A 20,061-nucleotide genomic window follows, 5' to 3' on the forward strand; every position below is an offset into this window, starting at 1 on the left:
GGCCAATCAGTAGCGCGTAGGCTTTTGTAACGTTCCCGGCGCCGCGTTTGAATTCGAGGAGGAGCAGAGCCCTGCCAAGCCTCTGCCCAGACCTTGCTAGGTCCGCTGAGCAACTCCGGGAACATGAGTGCGGCGGCAACTGCAGGGAAGCTGGCGCGGGCACCAGCCGATCCAGGGAAAGTCGGGGTCCCTGGAGTTGCAGCTTCCGGGGCCCCGGCGGCTGCCCCGCCGGCGAAGGAGATCCCGGAGGTCCTAGTGGACCCGCGCAGCCGGCGGCGCTATGTGCGGGGCCGCTTTCTGGGAAAGGGCGGCTTTGCCAAGTGCTTCGAGATCTCGGACGCGGACACTAAGGAGGTGTTTGCGGGCAAGATCGTGCCTAAGTCGCTGTTGCTCAAACCGCACCAGAAGGAGAAGATGTCCATGGAGATATCCATTCACCGCAGCCTCGCCCACCAGCACGTCGTCGGCTTCCACGGCTTTTTCGAGGACAACGACTTTGTGTTCGTGGTGTTGGAGCTCTGCCGCCGGAGGGTGAGTGTCGCTGCTGGGGGACTGGAGCTGCCCTGGGGACCGGGGTTGGGGCGCCCGTACCCGGAGCTGCTGGGGAAGGAGCGCCCCGGGGCTCGGAGCTGCTGGGGAGGAGGTGCTGGGAACCTTGAGCTGGGAATGGAGAAGGTCTCGGGGAAAGAGGTGCTTGGCACTTGGGGCCTCTAGGAGAGGCGGTGCCGGTTAAGTGGAGCCCGGGTCAGGTTGCCTCTAGGGAAGGCGGCTCCCGGACGCTAGGAGTTGGGCTGAGTGGGGGAGGTGCGGGTCGCGGGAGAACCCTGGTAATGGACGCCAGGGCTTCCGGAGTTTCTAGGTAAGGGGTGCTGTGGACCCGGACCTTCCGGAGTGGGGTTGGGTCAGGCAGAAGGTAGTTGGAGCCAGACTTAGTAGCTTCGGGGAGGAGAGGGGTCAGGAAAGGGATCTGCTGCTGCAAAGAGGCCCGGGGCAGGGATACAGGGAACTCTGAGCTTCCGGAGTGGGCTGAGAAAGAGGGGTCCCAGGTAAGGAACTTGGGAGGGAGCTGGTGGGAGAGGGGGTGCTTTGAACGGTTGTGGCCTGGCTTAGGGGAGAGTCTACATCATAGTTGTCCTGGAGAAGGAATGGGCGGTAGGGTCCTGGGCTGCCTTCACCTAATGACACCCCCTCCCTGCCTTGGGCCTGAGTACCCACTCCCCACTCCCTCCTTCCCTCCCCCGCCCAGTCTCTCCTGGAGCTGCACAAGCGGAGGAAAGCACTCACCGAGCCCGAGGCCCGCTACTATCTGCGGCAGATCGTCCTCGGCTGCCAGTACCTGCATCGAAACCGCGTTATTCACAGAGATCTCAAGCTGGGCAACCTCTTCCTGAACGAGGATCTGGAGGTGAAAATAGGTGAGGATCTGGGCCTGCAGGGGCACTTGACACTACGCTAAATGGGAATGAGGAGGAGCTGGGAGAGAGGGAGGGAGAGAGGAAGTCGGAAGGAGAAGAGGGAGAGAGGAGAGGGAGAGAGGAAGTGGGAAGGATGGTAGGAAGTGTGGACTGTTGACTGCCTCTAGAAGCCTCTCTTTAGTACAGAAATTTAGAAGAAAGAGCCAAAAGCCAGTGTCTTGCCTGCAGATGCATTGAGTGTGTGTGCTCTCCTATAAAGTGTTATTTTAAAAAAAAAGGATTTGAATTTGTTTTCACTTTTTTAAATCGGGAGGCTTGATTTTGAATTTGGGGCTCCTTTTAAACAGTTGGCTTCTCCAGCAGTACAGGGGCAGCTCTTTGCCGGACTGAAAAGCAGCTGTTCCCTTTAGGTGCCCTCTGCTTTGCCACAGTCCCCACCCCTCCCTATCACTTCCTCACAAACTTGCCAAGTAGTCATCTTGACATTTACCTGCTTAATCCCTGAAGGCATGTGACTTTTGCTATCCCTACCAGTTCCCTTTTAGAAGCAAAGCCCTCCTTTCTAAGGGAGGGGGTGAGGAGGGTCTCTGGGAGGCCCCTCCCTAGGGCCAGCATGGTGGGAGGATTCCTGGGCAAGCCTCGCTGCACACAAGAACTAGAGGCTTGAGGGATCAAATGACCCTGGTTCTTGATGGTTACACCTGAGCCAGCTGTCCGCACTGACGGATGACAGAGGCTAGCATCTGAGTCCCCCCTCTTCCTCCCTCTGTCCCAGGGGATTTTGGACTGGCAACCAAAGTCGAGTATGACGGGGAACGGAAGAAGACCCTGTGCGGGACTCCTAATTACATAGCTCCTGAGGTGCTGAGCAAGAAAGGACACAGTTTCGAGGTGGACGTGTGGTCCATTGGGTGTATCATGTAAGTTGGGAGTTGTCTCAGGACCCACCCAGCCTCAGCAGAGGCCTTTTTGGATATCTCACCTGGCAGACCATATCCTGTAGACCTTTCTGCCTTTGGAAAGGCTGCTCCAGAGGACGGACTGATCCAAAAGGAAGCCTCATTTCCATATCGTTTCTCCTCACTGGTGTATCCTTTAGGATTCCTGCAGCCTGGGCCATGGGTCTGGGGAATGGGGGAGGGAAGGTCTCCACAAACTTGCTCTAGTCCCTTGCTATTCAAAGTATGGCAGACCAGCATCATCATCACCTAGGAACTTGTTAGAAACACAGAATCTCAGGACCCAGGCTGACTGGATCAGAATCTGGATTTTAAGACCCTTGAGCTTTTCCATGCACAATAAAGTATTAGCACCACTGATCTAGGAAGCAGCAATGGGTGGGAGGAGTTAGGTCAGGAGTTATAGCTGGCAGGAGGAGGTCCTGTGGTCTGTCTGGATCAAGGCCATCAGAGGTGGGTGGGTGGTAGGCAGAGAGTTGGGCCTGTTCAGGTGTCACCCCTTTCGTGGTCGCCCTGGGTACTGGAGAGTTAGAAATGAGTTGTTGCAATGGCTTTCCTACTTCTTTGCAGTGGAACTTTTCCAAATGAAAACTTGCAGCCTTAAGTACAGAGCTATTAACCGTGGAGCTGCCTCTGTAGGAACAGGTAGCCCACTTGCTTTGACCTGTTTTGTGTTGGCTGGCAGTCTTGGAGCCCTGCTATAGTGCAGGCTGTAGCAGAAAAGTCACTGGCCCATGAGAACCAAGTCTCATCACCTGTATTCTACTGAGGACTCCTCCCTGCCAGTGTCCTGGCTCCTGGGGCTGTTCAGTGGACTTGCGGACTGTCCTCCGGGACCCCAGAGTTATAGTGAATGTCCAGAAGGTGTCTGACACCCTTTCTGGCCCTGAGAGGATTTCTCCGGCATCTGGGTTTTGGTTAGGAGCCTTGAGCCAAATCCCTCCTTGTGCTTACAGGTATACCTTGTTAGTGGGCAAACCACCTTTTGAGACCTCTTGCCTAAAAGAGACCTACCTCCGGATCAAGAAGAATGAGTACAGTATTCCCAAGGTGACTAAAAACACTTTAAATTTACATTTATTTTATTTAATTCCCCCCCCCCCAAGCTATTTACTGAGCCCAGCCATATCCTGGGGACAGAGGTGGGTCAGTCCTACCCCTAGGATAGCCATAAGAGCTTTAGAGGGTCCTTGTCTGAAATTGCATACAAAACCTGACATATGTGCACAAAAGCATTTTTTCTTGGGGAAGAGAGTTTGTAGGTTCTCAAAGGTTGGGCAGATAAACCAAAAGATGTGTAAAACAAAGAGAGCAGAAAGGAAGTAGAAGGCAGACAGAGACGTGCTGCTTAAGCCTTGGAAGTGGACTGTCTTGATTCAGATGGGCTCTGCCACTTAGCAGCCAGATCACAATAGACAAATGGCCTGAATCTTCTGAGCTGCAGTTTCCCATCTATAAAATGGAGTCCTTACCCCAGAGCACCTTGCGTACAATAAGCGCTCACAGAATTGCGAACCGCTGTGCTTCGCAACCACCAGCATGAGTGCATTGAGAGGGATAGCCTGCAGCAGCCTGGCATACGGCTGCTTTCCAGTTTGGTGTCTGCCTTGTGTGAAGCCAAGAGCCCTGTCTCCATAAGGACAGATGGACTGAATCTGTCATAAAGGGTCACTTTTTGGACAGAGCAGAGTGGTTCCGAGTGTGGGTGTTGCAGCTGACTATGCCCCCGTGTGGGTGCTGGCTCTACCATTCACTAGGGGTGTGTTCTTAGGCACTTAACCTTTCTGTGCCTCAGTTTCCCCATCTGCAAAAGAGGGATGGTGATAGAGATCTTCACCCCCTGGGTGTTTCTGTGAGGGTTAAGTGAGTTAATATATACGAAGTGCTTAGAATATTTTGCCGGCACACAGTAAGTACATAGTTGATGCTAGAATATTAGTGTGCATTTGACATGCACTGGGTTTGGATCTCCTCACCAGGGCACCAAGCTTGGTGCTGTGTCCCCATTTTATAGATGAACTTACAAAGGCCCAGAAAGTTGGGTTAGTTGTCACAGCCAGTATTAAGGGACAGAACTGGGACTTAAACCAGGTCATTATGACTTTGAAGCCTGTGTTCTCCAGTGCTTCTCTAGTGGTGAGCACCTTGAATTATGCAAGAGCAAATTTTGGGAAAAAGTGACCTCAAGAGGAAGGAGAAATTGTCATTCTCACAACTTAGGTTGACACTTGTCAACTCAGTAAAGCTGCTAGTGGAAACTTGGCATGTTTATAGCTGCTGAACATGGCATATTTGAGGCCGGGGCCTGGGCTGCAGCTTCTTTGCAGCAGTGCTGCACTCGGGTCCCCCACCACATCCTACTTACGCCACTCCCTCTCTGCTCCAGCACATCAACCCTGTGGCCGCCTCCCTCATCCAGAAGATGCTTCAGACAGACCCCACTGCCCGTCCGACCATTCAGGAGCTGCTCAGTGACGAGTTTTTCACTTCTGGCTATGTGCCTGCCCGCCTCCCCATCACCTGTCTCACTGTTCCGCCCAGGTTTTCAATTGCTCCCAGTAGCCTGGACCCCAGCAGCCGGAAGCCTCTCACCATCCTCAATAAAGGTAAACCGGGGTCTGGTTAGACAGCAGACCCCAAGAGAGCCTAGGCCTCAGGTGTGTGAATGGATGGCCCCCATAGCTCAGGTGTGCGGTAGGACAGGCTCTAGTCCTTGAATACGTGGTCCCCATCCTCATGTGGCAAAATGCCCTTCCCCGCAGCCCTGTCAGGAAAGACAGACCTTACCATGGTGGAATCAGACCCGTCATGCCCCAAAAGAAGAGAGTGGCTGAACGCCATGCCTGAAAAATTCGTATTTTTTTAAAAATTGCTAATATCACCTTGCATGGTTCTTTGGGAAAAAATGTTGAAATTTTTCAGGTGTACACATAGAGCACAATGCAGTAGACCCCACATCCCCACCAGACTCAACACTTATCAAGATCTGTCATGTTTGCTCCATCACTCCTTTTTTGTTCCTTTGAAGTATTTTTGAAGTTAATCCCAGACATCTTGTCATTTTACCCCATAAACTTCAGTATGCATCTCTTTAAAAGGATGGACATTTTCTTACAAAACCACATCCCATTGTTTGGGTTGTCATTGTTTCTAGATCTCTTCAGAGAACAGAATTAGGAAATGCATAATTGGGAAGGGGGCGGGGACCTTGAATTTATGCTGCTATTTCTGATTAACACTTTTTGAACATTTTATTTTGATATTGTAATTATGAAAAGTGAGAATAGACAAAAACTTCCTGTATCTCGTTCCCCCTTTTCTCCACCAATTAACATTTTTCTACATTTACTTTATCTCTCTCATTATATATATCTAAATTTCTTTCCTCAAACCATCTGATAGTAAGTTGTACATATTCTGGCCTTTACTACTTAATACTTCAGTGTATATTTTCTAAAAACAATTCTTTTACATAACCACAGCACAGGACACAGTTATCAAGTTCAGGAAATTTAACATTGATGAAACTTCTCTTACAGCAATCTTTTTCTCCACTGTGAAGTTACTACTTTAATTTTCTTTTGGTAATTTATAAGTCTCTGATTTAAATATAATATTATAGGATTTTTACTTCTTTAATTTTTTTGTTGTTGTTGCGGTACGCGGTCCTCTCACTGTTGTGGCCTCTCCCGTTGCGGAGCACAGGCTCCGGACGCGCAGGCTCAGCGGCCATGGCTCACGGGCCCAGCCGCTCCGCGGCATGTGGGATCCTCCCGGACCGGGGCACGAACCCGCATCCCCTGCATCGGCAGGCGGACTCTCAACCACTGCGCCACGAGGGAAGCCCTACTTCTTTAATTTTATACTTGTATTTTTTTCCTTACACTGAAAACCCTTTTTCCTTACATTATATACATGAATTTTCAACATCTATAAAGTATGTTATGAAATGATGTTTATTTTCCTGCAGTTCTGTTTGTCTTTGGAATATATTTCACTTAAAAAAAAGTGCCACTTGAAATACTTTATTTCTCTATGTGGATATAGCACCAATTTAATATATGAGTTCATTTGTTTCAGTTATAATACTGCTATTTTAAGCATTACTTTTTTCTTTTGGCTTTAATTTTTGATATTTTCACTGGTTATATTACTGTTTCCTTTGATTAGTGATCACTTGGTTAAGGTGGTACCTCCAGTGCAGAGTTACTGTTTTTCCTTTTGTGATTAATTAATACCTTGTGAGGAGTTACTTTGAAAGGATTCTAGTTCTTCTCAAACTTCAGCCTACTGATTTTAGCATCCATGGTGGATCTTGCCTGCAGCAATTATTACTGTGGTATTCTAATGGTGACTTTTCTCCTTTTCTTGTTCCTTCTACATCCATTAATTGGAGTTCTCCAATTAATGTAAGGAAGAGCTGTCACTTCTCTCCCATTTATTTATTTGGTTATTTGTGTCGGTATGGACTCATGGATATTTAATATTGGAGCTATAATGTAATATTGTTATTTTAAGGATTGCTTTTCTTTTCTTTTGGTTTTAATTTTTGAACGTAAAGCATTCTTCAAAACTTAGCGAAAATTAGGGTGAAATTTTTTTGGACTACATAAATCCCCATTTATTCATCATTTGTTTTCAATAATTACCAACATTTGCCCATACTTGTTTTTATCTTTTCCACCTTCTTTCCCTTTTTTTGGCTAGAGGTTTGTTTGTTTGTTTGTTTGTTTTTTGTGTTTGTTTTTTTTTTTTGGCTGCGCTGTGTGGCTTGCGGGATCTTACTTCCCCAACCAGGGATTGAACCCAGGCCCCGGCAGTGAAAGCACCAAGTCCTAACCACTGGACCTCCAGGGAACTCCCTTGCTAGAGTTTTTAAAGCAAGTCCCAAATATGTTATTATTCCACACTTAAGTCCTTATCACAGTGTAGATTTTTTCAATTGAAAATTCATATCTTTAAATATCTTTTAAGAATTTCATATTACACAAGGAGAAGTAGCACATGTTGGTGGGGAAAGAAACATTTAAGCCTAAAGACAATAAAAATCATCCATGCTTCAACCACCCAAATATAACTGATGTTAAAATTTCAGTGTGTATCTATCTTTTCAGATTTCAGTCACATATAAGTACGTAAAGCGAATTTTAGGGTGGAAAAAATCTCTTACGTTCTCATTAAATGCCTGCTTAATCCATCTTGCTGATGGCTTGTGATTTACTGAGCCCTTCCATTTTCCGGGATGCAAAAGATGCTTTTAATTCTTGGATTGAAGCCAGTCAGCTCCAAGCTGCTCGTGCCTTCTCGCTGTCTCCCTGAGTGACCAGAGGTGTCCTGCAGAGCCCAGCATTGGGTTAGAGGTCTGAGCGTCCGAAGCTCTATGGCTGTGTGTGGCCATGAGCCTTCCTACAGGGCTTGGCCTGGCCCTGGAGGTACCAATGAGTGAGTACCAGGTGCTGTCACATAAGCAGGGCAGCTGCTGCTCTAATAACCTGGCACTTACCTAAAGCGCAAAGAGCTTTTCTCTGGGGGCATTACCGGCTGTGGCCGGGGATACCGGGCCCTCCCAACCTGCGGCCTTTGTGCCCAGCTAATGACTATGTCTCATCTCCTTCCAGGCATGGAGAACCCCATGCCCGAGCGTCCCCGGGAAAAAGAGGAGCCAGTGGTGCGGGAGGCCAGCGAGGCAGTCGACTGCCACCTCGGCGACATGCTGCAGCAGCTGCACAGCGTCAACGCCTCCAAGCCCTCAGAGCGGGGCCTGGTGAGGCAAGGTGGGCACGGCGGGCTGGGGCGTCTGGAGAGGGCAGGGAAGTCAGCCCCGGAGTGCCGGTGGCTTGTCCAGGCCCCCGGCTCCGTAATACCTTTACTTCCCCCATTTCCTGTACATTACAGTGCAAACAAGTTAGCCTACTGGCCCAGGCCCTCCACAGTCAGGCCCCTTCCTTCTTTTTCTGACTCATCTGTTCTGTCTCCACAAGCGCCTCACCTTCCAGCACCTCCATGTGCCGCCTGTATACATTGGCACACACTGTCTCCTCTGCTCAGGGAATCCCTCTGTAGCCTTCAAGACGGTGGAAATAACAGACCCAGATGTGCTCCAGCCTTGGGGCCTTTGCTCTCCCGGCACGCACTTCCTCCAGATCCCTGCAAGGCTCACACTCCCTGCCTTCACGTGTCTGCGCCACTCCTTTTACTTGCTTTGTTTCTCCACAACACTTCTCACCTAACATATTCTAAAGTTTCCGTATTTGTTTATTGTATTTAAAAGAAGGGATTGTCACATGCACAGAACATAACATTTTCACGTATCTGGGATTGTCTGTCTTCTCACAATTTTTTAATCATTTAAAACTCACTGATTTGCACCATGATAGAAGTAACTTACATATTCTGTGAACATTTATTTTGATTGGTCTCTATCCCCAGAGCCAGAATGCAAGCTCAGGGAGGGCTGGCTTTTGTCATTGCTCGCTGCCTGTAACGGTGTCTGACGCACAGCGGGCCTTTGATAAATGGGTCAGCTGAATGCATGAGTGGACTCGGCGCTCTGCACTGTAACGTTCTGCTTCAGTGCTGCCTGTTTAAGCTTGTTGCTGGCAGAGGGCTCCAGGCCTCTTGACCGAGCTCCCTGGTGTGGGCCGCCTGAGTGGACCAGAGGGGAAGAGGCTGGTGCTGATCGATCATCTTGTCTGTTTCTGTCCCAGAGGAGGCTGAGGATCCCGCCTGCATCCCCATCTTCTGGGTCAGCAAGTGGGTGGACTATTCGGACAAGTATGGCCTCGGTAGGTTTCTCCCAGCTGTGGCAGTGGCTCAGGTGCCGCCTAGCAACCCTTCGAGTTGTTACAGGCTCTTGCCTTTCTTGGCTCCCACATCCTCTTCTCTCGACACTCTCCTGTCTCCATCCCAGGCTTCCTAGTCCCAGCCCCTAACGGCCCCCTGCTCCCCACCGCCCCTTTCTGAGGCCTCCCTCCACCTACCGCTAGGGTACCAGCTGTGTGACAACAGCGTGGGAGTGCTCTTCAACGACTCAACACGCCTCATCCTCTACAACGATGGCGACAGCCTGCAGTACATCGAGCGTGATGGCACGGAGTCCTACCTCACCGTGAGTTCCCATCCCAACTCCCTGATAAAGAAGGTGAGTGCTGGCTGGACCGCGTGGGCCGCTGTTGCCGGGAGTGAGGGCTTTGCCAGGGGACAGGCTCTAACTCCGGACGCCCTTCCCTCACTTTCCAACCAGATTACCCTCCTCAAGTATTTCCGAAACTACATGAGCGAACACTTGCTGAAGGCGGGTGCCAACATCACGCCCCGGGAAGGCGACGAGCTAGCCCGGCTACCCTACCTGCGTACGTGGTTTCGCACCCGCAGCGCCATCATTCTGCACCTCAGTAATGGCTGCGTGCAGATCAACTTCTTCCAGGTGCGCCGCGGCCCTGGAGGGTTGGGGCCGGGTATCTGTGCCTCTCAGCGGCCCACGGCGTTGGGTGGGGAGTGGGAGGCACGGGACCTGTCCTTGGCAGCGTCAGTAGGAGGGAGTGAAATGCCCCCCACCCCCGCCATCGGCTGGGATATCTTCCCTCTACGCCCGCCAAGACACACAGGCAGCTGGGAGCTTCAATCACCAGTAACCCCCTGTCCGTCCACCCGCTCCCCTCCTTCCCTCACAGGACCACACCAAACTCATCCTGTGCCCGCTGATGGCTGCCGTGACCTACATCGACGAGAAGCGGGACTTCCGCACGTACCGCCTGAGCCTCCTGGAGGAGTACGGCTGCTCCAAGGAGCTGGCCAGCCGGCTGCGCTACGCCCGCACCATGGTGGACAAGCTGCTGAGTTCACGCTCGGCCACCAACCGCCTCAAGGCCTCCTCGTAGCCCCCCCCCACCCCCCTGGACTGGCACCCTCCTCCCGCCCACCGGCACCTCGGCCCGCGCTGGTTAGATCCCGTGGTGCTGTTTTATGGGGTGTCCCTCAGCCCTGGGGGCTGGGGCGGAAGCTCCATCATCCCTGCAGGTGGGGCTGCTGTGTAAGTTATTTTTGTACATGTCCCAGTGTGGGTTCTGAGGCCTCTTCCCCTTCCCTCTCAACCCCACCATATGAATTGTACAGAATATTGCTATTGAATTTGGGACGGTCTTTTCCTTGCCTTTATATTACATTAAACATATATGAATCTTCCTTTTTCTTCTTGTGTTCCCCGAGGGGTGCCTGGCACCCGGGTTCCAGCCACACTGTTGCTCTGGTGTCCCTGGTGGCCCAGCCTCTGCTGGTCTTTTCGACCCCAGCCCAGCTCAGCTCCCAGCGGCCCCCGGGCTCAGTGCCTGGGCCCCTGAGGCCGGCGGATAGTAGGGCAAGAAGAGGCTCTCAGAGGCGCAGCTCCTCATGGCGTGGTGCGTGTGAAGCAGCAGCCGTGGGAAGCGGTTTGTGAAGTACTGGACGAAGCCGTCAGGGACAGGGCCTAGCGCCTGCCGTACCTCGTCCGAGAGCTCCCTGTAGTGATGCTTCTGGAGGGGGCGGAGCAGAGAGCCCGGGCTTAGCTGGACCAGGCCTCCCCACCATCCAGGGCCCTCCCAAGCCCTGGAACACACCTTGTTTCTCACAGCACGGAGCAGGTCTCGCACCGACGTCCCCTTATATGACCGGAACCTCTTCAGATCTGTGGACGGGGAGGTCGATGGCACAGCCGTCCCCGCTGGGCTCCCCTTGGCCTCCCGGGCCACCTGAGTCTGGCCTCTACCTGTCTGCAGCGGCACCGAGATGTGCTTGTGCCAGTCACTCCGGACCACCTCGGAGCCATCCGCCTCCAGCGCCGTCACCAGGGGCCCCTGCTCAGGCTCCTTCTCCAGCCAGTCGCTGACGTCCTAGGACCCACAGAGCTCCTGAGCCTCCTGACCGGGCTCGGAGGCCACAGGCCAGGAGTGTCCTATGGCTGGGGCAGTGCAGCAGCCAAAGCTGCTCGGTTTAGGGTAAGTATTATTGCCTCCTATGGAGTGTGGCTTCTCTGTGCTGTGTGGGGTCTAATCATACCGGTGACAGAGGTGCTGTCGTCCCCGTTTTACAGATGAGCAAACAGGCTCAAGAGGCTCAAGGTCACACAAGTGGAATGGGCTGTCTGGGCACGAGTAGAGCAGGAGAGACGACTAGGGCTGAAAGGAACGGGGTCTAGCCTCACACAAGGGGCAGCTGGGCTGGGGAAGCAGTGCTGAGGAGACTGTGCAGTGCCAAGATGGCAGTGTTCGGGAGTCTGGGCTCTGCCTCGATTGAGATAAGGATCTGGGCTGCCTGGAACAGGGAGACGAGTCTCTTTACCCCCAGCCAATCTGGCTTCCCCTTTCTTGTTGCTCAGGACCCAAACTTGGGACTTTCTGGGGCCGCTTCCCAGATTTCCTCCTGACCTGGAAGAACTGGAGCTGCTTGGCTCTGCTCCAGAAGAAGGGGTGGGCCAGCACCTGGTGAGCAGAGGGGCGAGCCTGTGGCGGGGGGCTCAGCATGGCCTCCACCAGGTTCCAGGCAACGACCTTGTCTGTAGGGGCAAGAGGGAGGGACGGCTTCAGGCCCGCGCAGGCTCTGCCCTGCTTCCTCCCTCCTCTGCCAGCCCAGGTCCCCTCACCGTGGGCCTCTTCCTCCAGGTGAGCCAGGCAGGGAGAGCCTGCAAGGATGTTTGCCTGGCGATAAAGACTTTCTCCGAAGGGGTGGCTGCCACTGGAAAGCACATAGTAGAACACACAGCCTGCAGAGAAGATGTCCACTGCGCTGGTCTGGGGGCCAGAGGGACAGGCATAAGGAGGAAGTCTCTGCTCCAGGAAGTCTGCCGGGCTACATTCTCCCCTGGGCTGATAACGGCAGCTGGGGATCTGGCTCAGACTAGGACACAAGGATGCTTCCCAAGAGGCATCCTCTTGGCCCTAGATCCCCTCCCCTCTGCACTGTTGAAAGGGACCCACGGTTTTCATCCAAAATCTTTGCCCCTACTGAGCCTCTAGTTTAGGTTTCCAAGTGTCATTCCTCCAGGTCTGGTGGGCAACACAACCAAGTGAAGCTGGGCACGCATGAGGCGATCAGGCAGCGGTGAGGACTGTATGATCTGGTGCTGGCCCTGTCCACACACGGCCACTGGCACTTAGCTCCAGCTGGTTGCCTCCAGGGGACTTTCTCGGTAGCAGAGCTGTGATTTTCCAAGAGAATCCAGAAATCTAGACTTTTATGTGGAATTTCCCAGAAGTTAAATATTGGCTGCTAATTTAAAAAATCAAAACCTGCACAGGCTGCTAACATCAGTGCTTTGGTCCTTGGGCCTCCAGGTTGCCAATCCTAGCTCTCTCTCAACTTCAGGGGTGGGGTGGCTTTGCCTGGTGACTGTCCTTGCGTGTTACTCTCATCCATGCCTGTGACTTTCCCCTACACGCCAACTCAAAAATCTATAATCCTGGGGTCTCCAACTCAAGTGTCTCCGGGGGTCAGACACTGCTCTGTGCTCCAGCTATATCAGCTCATGTGATGATCCCCCAAACCCTTCACATCTGGGTGGTGCCTACACGTTACAGTCACTGGGGGCCAGTTACTGGGTGTGGGGCCTGGGCACCTGAATTTTTTTCAAGTTCCCCAGTGATTCTGCAGCACAGTAGAGATGAAAACTATTTTCTAGTTCAGGGTTTCTCAAACTCAGTACTACTGACATTTTGGACCAGATAATTCTTCGTCCTGGGGGACTGTCCTGTGCGTTGTAGTATGTTTCGCAAGCATCCCTGGCCTCTGCCCATTAGATGGCAGTAACAAGCCTCTCTTCCCCTGCCAAGTGTGACATCCAAAAATGTCTCCAGACATTGCCCAAAGGTGGCAAAAATCATCCCTGGTTGAGAACCACTGCCCTAGGTAAGAAGGGAGGAATTATCCCCACTTTACAGATGAAGAAACAGGCTTGGAGGAGTGACTGAAAGTCACACAGCAGGTGATCTGGAGCCCGGACAGGAGAGGCACTGGGCAGGGAAGGATTCCTGCGGCCTGGGGCGGCGGGAGGACTCACGGGGCTGTCAGGGGGCAGGTGCTGCAGGAGCTCGGGCGCCATCCAGCCTTCTGTACCGGGGACGCCCGACCGGAGGCTGAAGCTGCAGCGGCCAGCGGGCAGCTTCTTGCAGAGGCCAAAGTCTGAGAGGACCACTCTGCCTCGGCCCTGGCTGTCGGGCCCCGTAATGAGGACGTTGCCGGGCTTCAGGTCCCGGTGCACTGTGAGAGCGGAGCAGAGCTGAGAGCTGAGTGGGGAGTCAGGAGCTTGGATGGAGGGCGGGAGGGGCCGGTACCTATGTGTAAGGAATGCAGGTGGGCCAGGCCCGCCATCAGCTGCTGCAGGGCCATCCTGGGCTCCAGGCCCCAGCCGTCCGGCTCCAGGTGTTCCACGTACTGGGGAGCAGCGAGGGGCAGAGCGTCACCCCGCAGCCCAGGACCCCGCCCCCCGCCCATCCCTGAGCACAGGCCTCACCTCCCGCAGCGAGGCCCGGCAGAGCTCCAGGGCTATGTAGTGGAACTGCGGTCCCCGCTCGGTGCAGAAGTAGCGGAGCACGTTGGGGTGCCTGTCAGACTCCTGCAGCAGCTGCACCTCCCGCCGGACCAGGCCGAAGCACTCACGGAGGAGCCGCTTGACGGCCACGGCCCGCCCCTCGAACTGTCCCCTGGGAGGTGGCCGAGCGGAGGTCCAGAGGGCAGACGAAGGCAAAGTTTAGGAACTGTGCCCACCTCAGGGGTTCCCGGAAAGAATGGCTCTCCAAGGGACAGTGGCCATCCCCCGCCTGGCTCCTGGCTGCCGCTCACCGGAAAACGAAAGTCCCGCCTGCCCCGCGGCCCAGCACGTCCTTGGGATCGAAGGAAATCTTCCCCACCACGGTGAGCTGCTCGGCTGGGGGGAGGGGAGAGGGGGGTCTCAGGGAGTCTCTGCCCGCAGCCGCCACCCTGCCCAGTCCCGGCTCCGCCACCTTGGTTGGCCCTTCTCGGGCCTCCCCCTTCCACGCCCTGCCTGGTGCCAGACTGCTTGGGTCCAGTGTCTCGTGCTGCCACCCAATCCGTGTGAACTTGGGCGAGTGACTTAACCGCTGTGCCCTGGTCCTCTCATCTGTAAAGTGGGACCTGTGTCAAGGATCCTGCATAATATTATTGTGAGGATTAATGGAAGAAAGGGTGGGGGAGATGTTCACTCTACTGTCCTCTTTTATCCTTCTTCCTGTTTTGGCATCTTCTGCCCAGGTTTCTTTCCTTTACCCACCTCCACCAGTTATAATAAACCCTTTTAACTGAGGAATTCGCTTCAAACAGGAAGGTGAGCTTTGGCAGCCGTAAGCATGAGGAGGGTGAATGATGTTGCAGAAAAGACTGTCCTGGAAGAGGGTGGGGCGGGGTCAGTGGCCTTTTGGATGCTGAGCTGTCCCAGAGTTAGTTCTAGGGCAGCAGGGATTCCCCAGAAGGCCTTGGTTTCCTGTGAAGAAGGATGGGGTTGGACTGTTACTGCTCTTCCTTTTGGGTTGCTCGCGAGAGACCCCTCACAATGCACCAGGCTGCACCTTGCTCAGATCCAAGGGGTCCCATGCTCGCAGCTAAGTGTATCTGGCGCCCCTAGAGTTGCGTGCCCCTCCGTGGCCCTGAGAACACTCTCCTTAGGAAGAGCTGCCAGCTTCAGGCTCTCTAATCAGCTCTAGGAAAAGCAAATGAAAATCAGCATCAGGGATCAGTGAGAAAAGTATTAAGCTGTCCCTCAGCGCTGCTCTGGATTATTTGCTTAAACAGTCACTCTCATCTCCTGACGAGATGCAATCAGTAACCGAAATTTGCATACCCTGGACGCTTAGGCATGTGGGCCCAGGGCCCTGCTGGAAGCACATCGCCCACAAGTAAGATGGGCCTGTCTCTCCGGCAGCTCAGGAAGCAGGGACAGAGCTGCAGGAAAGCCTGTCTGAACCAGCCATGTTCAGCTGGCTCCAGGTGAGGGTTCCTGAGCGCTTCCGACCGCTCTTCTGTACCACTTGCTTCGGTCTGCTGCGTTTCCTGTCTCTTACATGTCTGCCTTCCCTGCTCTGGATGCCCTTGGCATGAGGTGAAGACTTGCTACGTGCTTTCTGGGTTCGATTCAGAACTAACTCTAGATTCAGGAGCACCCTCAATGCTGGGAGGGAGGCCAGACTTCTGGCCTTGAACGCAGAAATAATGAGCCCGGGGGCTTCCCTGCTGGCGCAGGGGTTAAGAATCCGCCTGCCAATGCGGGGGACACGGGTTCGAGCCCTGGTCCGGGAAGATCCCACATGCCGCGGAGCAACTAAGCCCATGCGCCACAGCTACTGAAGCCCGCGCACCTAGAGCCTGTGCTCCACAACAAGAGAGGCCACCGCAATGAGAAGCCCACGAAGCCCATGCACCACAGCAAAGAGTAGCCCCCACTCACCGCAACTAGAGAAAGTATGGGTGCGGCAACGAAGACCCAACGCAGCCAAAAATAAATAAATTTAAAAAAATAATAATAATGAGCCAGGAGGCTCAGTCTGCACAAACATATTCACCATTTGCTCAGCCTTCTATATCATGATAATGGAGAAGCAGCAAATGCAGGAGAGAAGTTCTAAAGTAATCAAAAGTTGTCACATGGTGGGGAAGCAGTGTACAGTCAGAATTCCCTCTGTAAACCTCAAGAACATGTGATGTGTTGCTTCTTTTACACGGGTTGGGAAACCATTAAAGTGGTCACCTACTTTCATGGGTATTGCCAAAATGCAAACAGAGGTAACATCCCAGAGTTGACCTGCTTTTGAGTTCCTGAGCTGCTACTTACTGGCTTTGTGAGTCTGGGGTGGGGTGCCATGAACCTTTCATTTTCTCTTCCATAAAATCAGTGTAATGATAGTATCCACCTCACAAAAATGTTGTGAATATCATATGAGTTCATGCATGCACAGCATTTAGAAAAGTGCCCGGTACACAGTAAGCGCTATATAAATGTTAGCTCTCAGTGTTAACTCTGGTTCAGGCTTGATTGCGCCCACTTGCCGCTGAATGAACCATGTAGCCAGTGGTCCTGAAGGACACCCAACCAAGCACGTGTAGATGGATTTGTGGAGGTTAAAGGAGAGTGGGACAGGACTCCACTGTAGATTTTGTGAACCATAAAAAGGTCCCGAGGAACGTTCCTCTCCCCTCACCAAGAGGAGAAGAAAGACTTCCAAGGTCAGAGTTCCTGACATAGATGTCCTAAGAATAAGAATAGGCTGCCACACGGTGCCAGTGTGGTGGGGGCTTTTTTGGAGAGTGGTTCTCGAAGCTTTTCTGCCATCTGCCACATTCGTTTATTTGACTCTCCCTGAACTAAAGATTTTTGATACACTGGACTCCATATTGTTGCATGTTGGATGGGCAAGTCCCAGCCTGTTAACTCTGCCTGTTCCTCACACCTGCTCGGCACATATTCACTCCGTATATATTTATTGAGTTGAGAAGGGCTGTTTAAGAACCTGCAGTGGCCACTGTCAGTTACTGCCTCAACAGATATTCCCTGAGCCATGCTCTGGGTCGAGATTGCAGCAGTGAGTAAGGCAGGCTGAGCCCAAGCACCTGTTCTCCAGTTTGCCACCGTCCCGTCACGCTCTATTCTCTCCTCCTATGTGGCTGCTTCACTTTGTTTACTTTATCCACCTGACCTACCCATGAGCATGAGATTGCAACCTTCCTTTCAGCTTCCAGAATGTGTACCCTGCTTCCTCTCATCTCTGAACCTTCGCCTGTGCTACTGGTGCCACCTGGACTGCTGCTGCCCCCCTCCTCCCTGTTCACCTGGGTAATTCCTTCTCCTTGGGATCACAGCTTAGACTTGCCTTTCAGGACAATTCCCATGTCCCCATGTCTGAGCTACATGCCCCTCCTTTGTGTTCCTATAGCTCCCTGTATCCTCCTCACCCCCATCACGGCATTTATCACAGAGCCTAGTAACAGCCTGTCCTTTCCTGGCTTTGCCTAGAGGTTGTGAAAACACCAAAGTAAAGTTTATGAAAACTTTAAACGAAGAAAGTGAAAGAAATAGAAAGGTTTCTTTTCAATTCCAGAGGGAATCCAGTATTATATAGAGATTGTTACCACTGAGTTTTGTAACAAAGGTACCAAGCTCTAGCCGAGATTCTTGTCCTGAAGCACTGATATCACTTTGATTATTTTCTTATAGTGAGTAAAGAAGTTTAAGTGTTTTATATATCAAGGATGAGCCAGGGCTGGGATTCAACATCCTTTCTTCTCCTCCTCTGAGGATTATTGGTATCTACGGACTCACAAGGGGACTGAGACGTCTGGGGAAGGAATTCCATCCTGTCAATGACGGGGACCATGGACCGTGGTCGTGAGGGACACCTGAAGGATGATGGCAGGAGGAACAGCAAGGTCATTTGATGAGAACCACCTGGGACAAGGTGGAATCTGGGTCATCTGGGGAAAGACTTGGCTCGAGTCAGAAGGTCCAAGGAGGTGAGTGTTTCAGGGTGCAGTGGGGTGAGTATTACTTGGACCCACCCAGAGCCAGTAAAGTGACTGGAACTGCAACTCTCAGGGCTCAGGCAACTCGGCAGTGGGGGGCTTTCTACAAGAGCTGAGCCCCGAGGAAGAGAGCTGCTTCCCTCTCAGCACACGGAGGCGAACGCAAGGGGGAACTTTGGGAGCAGCACAGGAGCATCACGCCAAGCATGGGGCGGACTTCACGCTGAGTTAAGGGCACAGCAGAGTGGCTCCAAGACGCGAGGCAGTGGTTTGAGCAGTTACAGGAGGGTCCAGCAGCAGTTCACACAAAGGACCGAGGCCAGCCCAGCCCGGAGCCAAAGAAACAGGAGAGAAGTAGCCTGCACTGACCACTAAAAGCTTGTGGAAGTTCCCCTGGGGCATCCCACAGATTCCAGAGGAAGCTTGAAAGGGCTTGTTTATAGGATGAAATTGAGAAAAGAGAAGAGAAACGTTTAAAAAATACAAAGCCCTAAAGAGAAAAGGAACCAAATGGTACCTAGGTGATTTACTATTATTGTTACCAAATATGATGTTATTTTAACACAAATATTAATAACATCACTGAGTCTGATTTAATAGTAATGGTGATGTAACCTCTCATAATGAAGTGATGTCATGGGGTGGGTGTTATTATTCCCATTTGACAGATGAGAGAACCGAAGCTCAGAGGAGTTAAGCAATTCATCAGAGTTAACAGTTAGTAGAGTTAGATCTATACCCAGTTCTATCTGCATCCAGGGTCCTTGAACATAACGACAACAGTAAAAATGATGGCAAGCATTTTTAGAGGGCTCAACTACATAGCAGGCACTATTTGAAGTTCTCTCCTATTAACTCATTTAGGCTTGGCTACCCCACTGTAGTGGCTTCTAATATACTGACTTTGAAGCTAAACCTGCCCCTCTCTTTTCTGTCCCTGACTTTGTCCTTTCCTGTTCATGTAAGCTCACCTTCAGGGTCTTCGAGTGGCTGGTCTTGCTCTGGGGAGTTTTGAAACCTCTTCCGGCTCCGTGGGGTGGCCCCGGAGGGCTGGGACTGAGCATCCTGTGAGACGTGAGAAGGGCCTGCAGGTGCCAGGGGAGCCTGCTGCCACTGCTTCTCTGCCAGCTGCTGTTGCTGCTGCTGAAACATGGGGGCCTAAGAGGGCCCAGCCTTGGCCAGCCCCTGGCCCATGATGGGCCCAGAAGCTGCGCCTGAGATGGCCTGTCCCTGGAGCATTGTCATAAAGAGCACAGTAGCAAGGGCTCTGGGAGCTGCTAAGAGGACAGCAGGGGGCAGAATTGGATCTGGGTAAGGGAGAAAGTTGCCAAGTGATCTTGGAGAGGAGGAGCAGAGTTCCCCCTAGGAAGACCGTAAGATGGACCTGAGGCCAGGCATGATGGGCTCACCTGCCTCATCAGGAAGAGAATCCATCCTCCCAGGAGGAGAGCAGTGAGGCTGGCTGCCAGCAGGTCTTGGGGTCCCAGTCCTGGATACAGGTCTGGGGTTTTCTCTTCAGGATGCAGCTCCAGGTTCGAAGTTTCCTCCCGGCTCAGGCTCAAGAGCTGGGAACAAAGAACCTTTCACTCTTAGCAGCCCCTCCCACTGTGGAACCACTAACCCTTCTTCATGACCCAGTATAGGGCTGGGCTTAGCTGAAGGGGTGATGAGTGAGTGGCGGGAAACCTGGCACTCTCCATGGTGCTGAAACACCATGGTGCCCCAGTAGACTGGTCTTTCAGACCTAGCTAAGGACCAGCAATCTCCTGGGGTATCACTAAGAATTCAGATATCCACCTCCAGAGATTCTGAATTCAGGGGGGGTTGGAGTGGGCTCCTAGGTGATTCTGATAAGCAACCAGATTTGAGAATTATGTCTCCATGCCTGTTCCTTCTAAACTTGAACTACTAGCAACTCTTGTCCAGTCCTCTCCCAGGAGGGCATGCTTTTATAGTTTTTCCGTTTTCATTTTCTCACTTGATAAATATTTTGTAAGCTTTAAACTGAAGAAGAATAAAGAAAACTGTGACCCATGTTTCACAATTTAGATAGCCAATATCTTTTTAACACTTCTAACACTTTTCTGGCAATAACAACAAATGAAAGTTTTCCTTCCGAGAAATTGTGAGGTCAGTTGACCCACCCCCGAATGTTATTCCTAGAAGCCTGAGGAAAAGGTTCAAGGGCT

At 52.3% G+C, this 20,061-nt stretch overlaps 2 protein-coding genes across 3 annotated transcripts in view; one reads left to right on the plus strand and one right to left on the minus strand.

The window, feature by feature from the left end:
- Positions 1–10,558, plus strand: PLK1 (polo like kinase 1). The gene is made up of 10 exons (XM_007105641.4): positions 1–531; positions 1,247–1,415; positions 2,191–2,335; positions 3,331–3,424; positions 4,761–4,980; positions 7,993–8,148; positions 9,082–9,159; positions 9,361–9,515; positions 9,618–9,800; positions 10,048–10,558. The coding sequence occupies exons 1-10, from the start codon at positions 124–126 to the stop codon at positions 10,252–10,254; spliced, it is 1,815 nt and encodes a 604-aa protein (XP_007105703.1). The 5' UTR covers positions 1–123; the 3' UTR covers positions 10,255–10,558.
- Positions 10,500–20,061, minus strand: part of ERN2 (endoplasmic reticulum to nucleus signaling 2) — a 20,789-nt gene continuing 11,227 nt past the window's right edge. The window contains exons 12-22 of one of the 2 annotated variants that reach the window (XM_007105659.3): positions 19,282–19,437; positions 18,844–19,012; positions 14,186–14,270; positions 13,857–14,046; positions 13,678–13,777; positions 13,404–13,603; positions 11,991–12,138; positions 11,776–11,903; positions 11,118–11,241; positions 10,969–11,036; positions 10,500–10,884 (exon numbers count right to left, since the gene is read on the minus strand). In XM_007105659.3, coding sequence (XP_007105721.3) covers positions 10,672–10,884; positions 10,969–11,036; positions 11,118–11,241; positions 11,776–11,903; positions 11,991–12,138; positions 13,404–13,603; positions 13,678–13,777; positions 13,857–14,046; positions 14,186–14,270; positions 18,844–19,012; positions 19,282–19,437 — 1,581 coding nt within the window. In that variant the 3' untranslated portion in view covers positions 10,500–10,671. The remainder of the gene's footprint in view (positions 10,885–10,968; positions 11,037–11,117; positions 11,242–11,775; positions 11,904–11,990; positions 12,139–13,403; positions 13,604–13,677; positions 13,778–13,856; positions 14,047–14,185; positions 14,271–18,843; positions 19,013–19,281; positions 19,438–20,061) is intronic. The other variant, XM_024123574.1, reaches the window with a different exon arrangement.

Source organism: Physeter macrocephalus, chromosome 14, assembly GCF_002837175.3.
Source record: "Physeter macrocephalus isolate SW-GA chromosome 14, ASM283717v5, whole genome shotgun sequence".
Classification (NCBI taxonomy): Eukaryota; Metazoa; Chordata; class Mammalia; order Artiodactyla; family Physeteridae; genus Physeter; species Physeter macrocephalus.